Genomic DNA, 11253 nt, shown 5'->3' on the forward strand with positions numbered 1-11253 from the left:
AAAATAAAACATTAAGGGTATACGTGAGCCATTTTCAATACTTTAAGGGTATTTTTAGACCAAAAGGTTAACGGAGGACATTTTTGAGCCATTTTCAATACGTTAGGGATATTTTTAGACCAAAAGGTTAACGAATGGCATTTTTGAGCCATTTTCAATACGTTAGGGATATTTTTGGCCCTTTTCCGTTAAAAGAATTAGACAAAAAAATTCAAAAAAAAGGAGAAAAAAGATAAATGATCTTCTAGGCCATAAAGAGGTGTCACATCATCTTGTCTATGCCTAGCTTTATATTATATATAGATTAGCAACCAATAACTTTTACATCATTAAGTCAACTAATACAATAACTACATGTTAGTAACCCCCTATACAAATTCAACTGCACTGCTTATGCAAAACATTTTAATGTATTACCAAAAGATTTAAGTTATATATGTACCAATATGAAAATACTGAAGTATTCTTATACATAAACAAAATGAATTATATAAAATTTATATAACCAACTCTAATTAGTTTAGAATTGAAAAGTAAATTGCTAATTTTCTCATATTTCTGTCCTTAGTGCTGGCCTAAAAGATATTCCCTGCCAAAATCTCATCCACATTCAATGCAAGAGGCTTTAAAGATATCCAATGCAAAGAAGGTCAAATTCCAACAGTACTTAGTGGTGCACTCACCAGAAAGACGACTTAGTTTACATTCCAGTTATTGTAGTTAATTTAACAAGAGCACAGACTGACTCAACACTGGGGTTACAACTAGAAAATAAATGTTCCAGTCGCACTCAAAAAGGGTTAAAGGGTATAGGTTAGTAGGACAACAAACATTTCTCATTCTGCTGCACCTAGAAGCAATGAATTCTTTTGGCTCCTGAAATATTTGTGAGCACTTGTAAGTTGTAACTTAAATCACCTACTCAGTCCTGGCTTTTCCTTAATTAGCTTCCTCAACGTTAGATTGTAGATGACTGGCATTGCCGTTGCTCTCTAGCTTAGACACAGCATCTGGCCCACACAACCGCGTTAACTCTTCCTGTTGCACCACCATATAATATTAGTACTTCCATCTTTCTCCCCTTCAGAACTGCTTGGTCAGGTTAAAAAGAACAACAAAATAGTACTATAGAAAAAGATGAACACGATGCTGCAGCAAAAGATTCCACGATGCTAATTGCCTCACATTTTATAACAAACTGCTATTCGAGAAGCAGCATCGTACTATCCCAATAAAGTACAAAGGTAGAAGATGAGGGAAAGGAAAAGGGGATCACGTGAAGAGGGTACTTGAGAATATTACTTAAAAATGAGGGCAACCAAATATAGAGGATGATGAGCAATTAGAGGAACACTTAAGAAGGTATTAAGTACCTTTATCGAACTATTCTCTGACGTAAGCTTCTCACATTCCTCAGAGAGCCGTTGGAGCTCATCTTTGAGTGAATGATTCTCGCCGCTCAAAGCTTCTACCCTACGCTGCAGCTCTTCACACTCAGCCTGCAAAAATAAGAAACAGAAAACAACATGACAGCCAGAAAATCTAAAAGAAATTTTGAGTACAATCTGGATTCCAGAAATTGGAGCAAGCAAACAATCAAACCGCCCATGAACATGAATAACTAAAATCAGCTTGTTTGCTATCCTGCTGGAATTCTGGTTGCTGTTGTAACATGAATGGAAAAGAGTATCATGTTTTTGTGCGGGCTGAGTTCTTGATGTGCACGGGAAGAATTTTTACACTTTGTCACTAGTTGTAACTCCTTTCTAAACTGATGTCATATACAAGGACAGGAAAAGTCCACATACAGTAAGATGAACTCCTAAAATGGAAAGCAGCCAATTCCTTTGTTTCTTGGCATTAATTTAATGACGCTTCCCATCACTTCATGTAACCATTTAATTTAACTAACAACTATCATTAGGAGAAAACAGTAGCTGAATACTGCATCTGCGTGAATATGGTCTTCTCTATCTTTCTCCTTTTGGGTGGATACACTTGGGCTATGCATCGATCCCCAATGACATGAGAAATTATAATGGGTATTTACACTTCTATCCAGTTATCCACTTCCTATTCAATTAAGCCCATCAAGATCCATGGTCATATATGCTTTTATTTGTCACTTAATAGTTTTCTGGTTCAAGCTGTTTTGCTTAGAACAATTGCCTTTCCGGGAGCTCGAGGGCTAAAGATGTTTTCAAGAGCTTAACTGATAGTTAAAGGAGAGTATATTATACATTAGTGGCTACATTTACTCAACCATGTCTCTCAAATATAATACTTATTACTCCCTACGTTTACATAATATGTCTTAGCTAGGATGATTACGAAACAGTTTCACAAAGGGATCAGTAATTATAATTAACAATTAAGTCTATAAGGTGAGAGAACAAGAATATTAAGTATTGACTACGGGTCCATAAAAGAGGCTGTACTAGGATTTGAAATAAGATTCTCTTTGGAAAGGGTTAGACATAGTTGGGCCAGACTAACTTTTGAGAACAGGTAATCAGCCTTCAAGAGGATGGTGGTTTAAGGGAGACAGTCTATAAGTGGTTTGTTTTATGTGACATTTGATATGACTGCATCTCCTGTTGCTTTTCACACTATATTCCATTTCTGGTACATACCATCCGTTAATTTGTCTTCTACAACTCGAAGAAATTTTCTAGCATGTGCTTTACATTGCCTTCACGAATTGAAATAATAGGGAGACACCAGATCTTGTTCTTTCAGAGAAAAAGAGAAAACACTAAGAAAGAAAGTTACAGTTACTAGGGCCTTAAAACACTATCTGCAGATTAGAGCATGATATGCAGATATCACATCGAATTGCATTCCCATATTCTTACTTATTTGTGCCGGAGACCTTTCATAAAGGTGACACAAATGTGTTTCAATCAACTAGAAAAATTCATCATCATAAGATATTAATGATTTGGTTGAAACAGGGAACTTGAAGCATCAGTCTAAGTTAATGTGGCTAGACGAAAATGCAAAAAGATCAGTGTGCCATATGATGGCGTAAAACAATGATCGTTTTTTTAATAACCATGGTGCCAAGGCCAACTTCTGCGAACCTCGATTAATTCCACGGGATACCTGCCACCTCCCACCAGCAACTTGTACCAGGTAACTCTATCCACCAAGGCTTGGATAGATGGGATGAAATCACCTAGTATTTTTTAGGTCCGCTAGGTTTTGAACCAGAGACCTCATGTTCTCACCTACTTTATTGACCACTAGGCCACTCTTGGGTGCGTAAAACAGAATGATCTTAAGGCTTTATATTGGTGTGTAGACTGTAAACCACATCATTGTCTTTAAGAGCTGCTTTTATTTATTATTAGAAATAAATTTGGGGGCCTCTGCTTGAAACCAGATGTCTAAGTCTAAAGCCATGTGGAGAAGAATCTTTATGGCTCATAATAAAAGACATATAGTCAACTCTGACCGGTAAAAGATGGAAAGAGTAACATTATCTACAAAGAGTAACTCATACCTGCTTACGTAGCCTTGACCTCCTAGCTGACTCCCTATTAGATTGCTTTCTCTTTTGTCTTTTAAGTTCACGTTCGTCCTGTCAAAAGCAGGGTTATAAAGAAATCTATCAACAAAAAGAAACAGAAAAACGATGATAACAGGGCTATAACCCCATCATTGATTGTGTACTTGCTCTGGCACACAAAAATGAAGGGGCACTATCGACCTATGGAATATGGAAAAGTGCCTTTCGCGTCTTACATAATTTACTGCTCTACCTGAAAGAACCATGAAATTTTTCTGGGGTGGTGGCGGCGGCAGTGTTATACGGTAGAACCACGGACTTCAAACAAGCACAAGATGCTGATATATCCAGAGATACAGAAAAATCGAGATGGAACCATGGAAGAACTAATGATATAAGGAAGTTCAGTTTTATAGTCCCTTTTGAACCATATGAAGGTTTAAATATTTTCATGCAAAAAATTTGATAAGAAAATCTAATCCTACAAACAGGCAATTTTAATCCATAAAGAATGAAACCAGCCTAGCTTCAGGAGTTTTCTGGCGTATTTTAACTCGGAGCTATTTCTGGACCAACCAAATTAAAACACCTGAAGCCTTGTAAAATCAGAGTGTTGGGTGCTTTTAAGAGTTCTCCAGGTTGTGATCTTTCTTCACTCACAATTGTGAAACTAAAGATTTCACAAATTAGTCTTTTTAGCCATTTGTTTTACGTCTATTCATGGAACTCTCTATATTAAGACTCAAGATACACCAACAATTAGTGTTACGAGAGAAAATATTCCACCTTCAGTGAAGCCATCTGCTACAGATGGGTGGAATATATGCAGCTTTTTGCAGACAAGCAGTTAGACTGGACAATTTGAAGGACAGAATACATGAACTAATCTGGTAAAAAATGACAGTACTGATTTCAGTGAGTGAAAAAAGCTAAAGAAAAGAAAATGTACCTGAACCCATTGATCATTCATCCTTCCTTCATGTCCTATAACTGGACCATTCGCATTTGGCTGTATTATGATCGCTCCAGGACCGGCAGATGATGCATTCCACGCATCCATTCCAATATTTAGGTTAGTTGCAGGCACAGTGACAGGATTTGCATGCATAGAGGTCTGGTAATTTGCTGTTGTGGGATTATTCTGCGCACTGGCTCCTGATAATCGCCAGATTTAGAAACTCAGTTATTGAAGTAAGAATGTCAGAACCGAGAAGAAAGGTCACAGAAGTTACCATCGGCAAGCATTTGATCAAAGCTTCCCTTCTTACTTGCAGCAAATTCCTGAGATTACATATTATCAAAAAAATAAAATAAAAAATCAACTAGCAATCACAGGACAAGGTAAGCATAAAATTGAGACTCGTGATCTCCATAGTATCTAAATAAAGAACAAAAGGTGGTTAGATTGATCTGAATACTCACATGGTTATCATTTTCATCATTTGTATCTGATGTACCTTCACTTCTGGTTTCATCACTGTTCAAGAAAAAAATATTCCAATTAGATGCATGACCAACCCAAAAAGAAGAATCTGTGGAAAATGTGATTGTAAATCAGACCTTTGTGTGGCACCATCATTTCCAGAACCCGAAGCAACTTTCCCGCTGTCGCCTGCCTTGCCACCAGAACTGGCCTTTAACTTTTTGTTCGTACTCCGATCCTTTCCTTCAGGATCCTTCCTGTTTGATTCAAGATTTGCCTGCACAGCGTTTGGAGTGTGCTGAAAAGACATGAACAAAGGTATTAACATGAAGTATCTTTTTTTTTTTTTTTGAAGAAGAGGTGACTTCCTTTCATCAGCTTTCAAATTCATACGAAAAAAATTACCGATAAGCTTCATTACCGTGGCCATGTTAGGATGAGCATAAACTCCAGCAGGAGGATATAAAGCTGGATACGGGACTGGAGCCCCATAAGGAGGCATAAGAGGATGCTGAAATATCACAAGGTGATCAGAGAAAGTACTCTATAGATATGTTCTGAGGTCGTGTGATAGAAAACTTGTAAAGCAGGAAACTAAATAAATTAGGAATGAAAAATCAACTACCTGGCCTCCCCACAAGTATGGGTGGGAAGCAGGAGAAGCAACAGGTGAGGCAAAGAAGGGAGGAGTAGCTCCAGCGCTATAATAAGCCTAACCAGGAAAAGAGAATTAGTGCTTGATAGACTAGAAAACTAGAAAACTTATTCATCAGCATTCATGTTATTGGCTTAATCATTATGGAACTTAATATCAACCTGCATAGAGCTTGACCAATCAGGATATGAGGGTGTAGTTTGTGTCTCCTGATCAAACATTAGAAAACACGTTAGCAGTCAGCCAATACATACATTAATACATCTGTGCACACACACACATACAGAGAGAGAGAGAGAGAGAGAGAATAGCACATGTTTGATGACTTATTAGCCTTAAATGTACAAAAGAAAAGAAAGAGAAGGAAAGGGACCTGAGTTGAAGCCGGTTTTGAAGGCTTTGTAGGGGTGCTCTCTTCCCCAGCTCCCATTGGGTCAATTGATTGTATACTCGGGGACCACGTGAATAATTCAGAGATGGTGCACTCGATTAAAGGCTAGATGGATCATAAATAGGGAAAAGAAATTAGAACTCTTCCACTTTCTTTTTTTGGGTAGAAGTTAGAACTCCAACCATTTTCCACCTAGCGAGATTATGCAGTCATTGTCGTAGGAACAAGTATACAGTTTCTTGCTTTTCTGATAAGCAAATAATATACAAATTCTGCCTCAAAAGCTATTCTTATGAAATAAAAAGAAGACCAGAGAACACTATGCCTCAAATCCACATTATTTACGGTTGAGTTATGTAAATAGAGGGCTTAAAAAATTATACTTGTAAATATATCGGTGTAAACTGGGTCAAAAAACCTCTCCGCCTAAGAACAAACCGATCTTACCACACATAACATAACAATGAGAAACAAATGTCATATTCCCTTTTTTTTGGTCTACACAAAAACGATTCAACTTTATCAACAAGCTGACTGTAAAAAGGATGAAAGAAGCCTTAAAGCCATCAAAGAAAAAAAATAATTTACAAATTCATGCAAAGCAATCGTTTAAACTTACAGTGCAATCTGTATGTGACTCTGAATATAGAGAAACTGAAGCACAATTTAAGAGGGATGTGCTTGTGTAAATAAGGCATGTACTCATTTCAAACTAATAAATCTTATTAAAAATATTAATTTATTTTCTTAAAGAAATTGCTATGTTCTCTAGAGAAAACATTGTAGACTAACAGATTATCAAGAAAAGGAAAATCCTTTCCATGACTACATAACTGGGGGGGGGGGGGTTTTGTGGGGGGGGGGGGGGAGGGGCTACAATATTCGGAAAAAAACAGTAGCTTTTGCTTACACCATATATATCCATTATATGTGTATAAATACTTAACTGCGAACCCCGTTCAGAACGCTTGAACTTCACATTCTGGTTCAATATAATTAAATTTCAAAATATAAATAATGCCATCCATTAATCCTAAAGGTCAAGTCTTTCTTATGTATCGTTATCGTATTGTTACTTTAAATACAATGTTTGTTTTGATTGTTACTTAAATTTTATTGTATCGTATCGTTAAATCCGTCGTTACGTAACGATGAAATGTGCCACTTTATGTAACGACCAATTTGGCGTGGTCGCGTCGTTTCCTTGTGTTTTTCTCTGAATCTCACCCTTCATTATTATTAAATAGTTTTATTTTATCATTTACCCTACCTTTTTATATACCGTATTATAATTTTTCTTTGTAATATTACAAGTTTAATCATCATATTATTGGTGCATGATGCCATGAAACGACGGCAAAACGACACAATTCATCCAAACATTGTATTCATCAAACGATACAGTACAATACAATACAATATGATACGATACATTATGAAACGATATGTAACAACCATCCAAACAAATTGTTAATGGTCTCTAGTCCATACTTTTCTTGGTTTCAACATCATTTCCATGAAGACCAATTGCACCAAATACAACGGTTTTTAATGAAGACCAATTGCATCATAAATATTTATTAATCATGTCTTCTTGATGTTAAATCTTACAATATAATAGTTGGTGTTTTTGCTTAAAGAATATTGCCAACATCTATGTACACCATCTTTAGGCACAACATTTCAGGTTGAAGTGTCCTCTCTATAAAACTATAGAGCTCTAGGGTTTTTAGAACAAATAAGTGGGAGACCACCCACCTCTAATTAGAAATAATTCTCATCTGTAACAAGTACCAAAGGAAATAAGGGAAAAAAAAAAGATTTTTGGAAAGTTCACTTAAAACCCGATAGAATAATTCCACTACCAGAAAGCAAGAAAGGATTTAAATCAAAGGCAATTAATTCATAATACAAAACTGGACAAAAGAATTGGTTTTTTCTTTTGTCAATTGAACAACTTAGTTGCAAGAATTTATCTTCCAAGAAACCTTTGGGACTTGCTAAATAGATTATTAAGCTCAAAAGACAGAAGTAAAGCTCAATTTCAAACATAACAGGGATCAAGTACACAAACCAAAAGGAAACTGCTAAACACTAAAAGAGAGATCCCAAAGTTCAAATCTTTAGAACAGGATTAAAAAATAACAAACACACAAATCATGTCTTAGGTAATTCTCTAGTAGTTGTCTGTCTATGTGTGTGCGTGTGCGTGGAGTATTAGCATGTTAAGGCGCGTGCAAACACAAAGGCAAATAATTCATATACCAAATTAAGAAGTAAGAAAACAAAACAAAGAAAGAGGAGGCGGTGGGGGGAGCTGACCTGGGGTGTATTGGAAGAGGGGTGGAACAAGGAGGTTCCAAGTCGGCTAAAGTTTTGATTTTTTAACTTTCCTTTTTTGGTTTCACTTCTTCTTCTTCTTCTTCTTGGTAAATATAGTACCCCCAAGTGCTTCCTCAGGAGATCAAGGAAACTTTAGTAGGGTTAAGGTTGTAACAATTTTGGTTTTTGGGTAGTGTCTGAACTGAAAACTGTGGCAAAAGAAGAAGTAGAAGAAGAAAGTAGTTGCAGTTTCATTTAAGGGGGAAAACAGGAACAAGGTCAGTTTTTGTCGAAGTATTTTCCTTTTTAAACAAAACTTGCTAATGTGTGATAAAATGGCATGTAATAAGTCTTTGGGGTTTAATTAGGGGTGTCAATGGTTCGGTTCGGGCGGTTATTTTATAAAATTTGTACCATACTAATTTTTTGATTATTCTATTATGCATAACTAAAATTAGACTTTTCGAAATCATCTCAATCATGTCGGTTTCACTTCGGTATCGGTACGGTTCGGTTAATTTTTGGTATTTTTTTAAATGTCATGTAAAATTCACTAGTAAAAGTAGAATGCAATAACACGCGTTCTTTTATAGGACTTACTAAAACTCTCTAGACATTTTTACTGTTTAAAAGGTGATGAATTAAAAAACATGAAAGATGGCTAAAGTATGGATACATCAACTATTCGACAGTAACGTAAAAGAAACTAAGTAAAAGCAAAGAAAATATAAATCACACGAGTGGAAAGATATTAATCAAGCTGAGACTCAAGAATAAAGTCTATATTAAATATTCAAAAAAATAAATCTAAATTATATGAAAGGAAACATATTCAATACATTATATTTGCTACTCATAATCGCTGGAATATTTTGTGTCTTTCTTAATAAAGATACTTGAAATAACTTAGTTTAAGTATAAGCAGAATAATAGGTTTTAGGAATTAGTATTTTGAGTTTAATTACTTGTTAGCTTGTAACAGTTTTCATAATTCCAAGGCCCAATAAAAAATTTAATGCTTTATTAGTTTTAAGCTTACTCTATAAATATATTTTTCACATGTAAAATTTATTCGGTACGGTTCGGTATTTTTTTGGTTTATTTTTATAAAATAAAAAATCTACCCCAATTACTGGTACGATTATTAATTTATATAAAAATCTACGATTTCTTTAAAAGAACCCTAAGAATCGATTCAGTGCGGTACAGTTTAATCGGTTTAGTCGGTTTTCAAATATACATCAATACCCCGTAGATTTAATTAGTGGGGCTGGACCAATGTGATAAAAGGAGGGAAGTAGTAGGGTTTTTGGGGGAAAGGTGACACGTGAGGGGAAAAGAAAGTGCAGAGTTGGCAATAGAAGAGTGGATAGGAATGACAAGGCAACAAATTTTTGGATAACTTAACTTATTAATTTCCCCAACTGTATGTCAGCTAAGTTTGTGTCCTCCTTTTTCCTTTTGCTTTCCCCTCTCCCTCCTCAAGTCCTTCGGTCATGTAGAGGCGGCGCCGAGTGTGTTTTAACATGTGAATTGTACCAATAGACATTCATGCTGGAACTTACAAGTTTGATTAGGTTTATTTCTAAAGAATTTACTTGTCTTACTCCCTCAATTAATCTTCATATTAGCATTGTTAAAAGAGAAATAATTCATGCTTGAGCAATTCTTTTCACACTTTGCTGGTATGCGGCGCCTTCCTGATATATTCCTTGGAAAGGCGACATAAGGCTAAGCAACCGAGGTCTGAATAGTTACTATCCGCCAACTGAAGTCCCTCCGTACGCTAGACGAGATTGTCAGTGCCGTACAGAAAAATCAATGTCAAGAGCAATTGAGAAAACAGGAAAGAAAATTGAGAATGAAAGAAAGCTTGATTGCATTAATGAAAGCTATTATAGAAAAGCAACACAGTGTCAAAGGGAGAGACACCAGTACAGAGAATTCTTTGCTTTCTAGAAAGTTTGAACGTTTGATCCCCCCTAATAATGCTTAAAAAAATAAATCAAAGTTATAGGACTTGACCTAACTAAGCTAGAGAGATATAATGGAAATATATGAAATAAAATTGCTCTATATTTACAATGAAAAGGACATAGATTCCTACAAGGTAGAAGCAGGTCCATTGGCAGCAATCTTGTCTTTAGCATCAGAGTATGCGCGCGCAACACTATCTGTGTGCGCGACACTGTTGGCATCTGCCTGCGGCTAGGAGCTGGCGAAGGCTATCGGTGGGGCGACATAGGCACATGCACGTTTGTCACTTGGCGCGGCCAAGACCACGGGGTTGTCCATGGCGCTACGCGATGGAAGGTTACCTGGACACCATGGGGCACGTCCAAGGGGTCTTGGGGCATGGCTGGAAAGCCGCCCATGACATTCACCCCACCTAAGTTTGCGACGTCCTCGACGCCTTACTTGCAAGGTAACAATCGATTAGGCTTTGAGGTTTGTTCGCCTCTCCTAAGTATTCTCCTCTGCATCACAGCCCTGCCATTTTACTAAGAGCTCTTGGTGATATTTCCTTGAAGCATGAACCACTCGATCATCGAGAATAGCTTCTACACACCTTTTTCCTATTGAGTTAGGGCCTCGAATACTGGTATTGTGAGTTAGCTCTGTGAAGGATCCTCCATGTCTTCCCGAAATGGTTTCAGAAGGCTAACATGAAAGATTGGATGAATCTTCCACCAGGCTGGGGTATCCACCCGGTATGTAACTTTCCCAATGCGCTTCTCAATGGACAAGGGTCCAATGTATTTTTGCAACAGACAAGGGTCATTGATCCCTACAAACAAGTATCACTTTGGGATTTTCACCATCACTTTATCTCCTACTCGGTATTTAATAAAGCGATGGTTTTGATCAGCATGCTTCTTCATCCGCTTTTGGGCTTTGATAAGATAGCTCTGCACTATCTCCAAATTTCTCTTCCATTCCTTTGAGAAGCT

The 11253-nt window shown here is 36.7% G+C and overlaps 1 protein-coding gene across 1 annotated transcript; it reads right to left on the reverse strand.

The window, feature by feature from the left end:
- Positions 1-639: 639 nt before the first annotated feature.
- LOC104248661 (G-box-binding factor 1-like) lies at positions 640-8596 on the reverse strand. Its single transcript, XM_009804966.2, has 12 exons — positions 8303-8596; positions 5963-6085; positions 5751-5798; positions 5560-5646; positions 5356-5445; positions 5072-5232; positions 4934-4988; positions 4744-4792; positions 4461-4666; positions 3506-3583; positions 1374-1499; positions 640-1038 (listed from the first exon to the last, which is right to left on the reverse strand). The coding sequence occupies exons 2-12, from the start codon at positions 6017-6019 to the stop codon at positions 940-942; spliced, it is 1056 nt and encodes a 351-aa protein (XP_009803268.1). The 5' UTR covers positions 6020-6085; positions 8303-8596; the 3' UTR covers positions 640-939.
- Positions 8597-11253: the final 2657 nt, after the last annotated feature.

The sequence above is a fragment of the Nicotiana sylvestris genome, chromosome 2, assembly GCF_000393655.2.
Source record: "Nicotiana sylvestris chromosome 2, ASM39365v2, whole genome shotgun sequence".
NCBI lineage: Eukaryota > Viridiplantae > Streptophyta > Magnoliopsida > Solanales > Solanaceae > Nicotiana > Nicotiana sylvestris.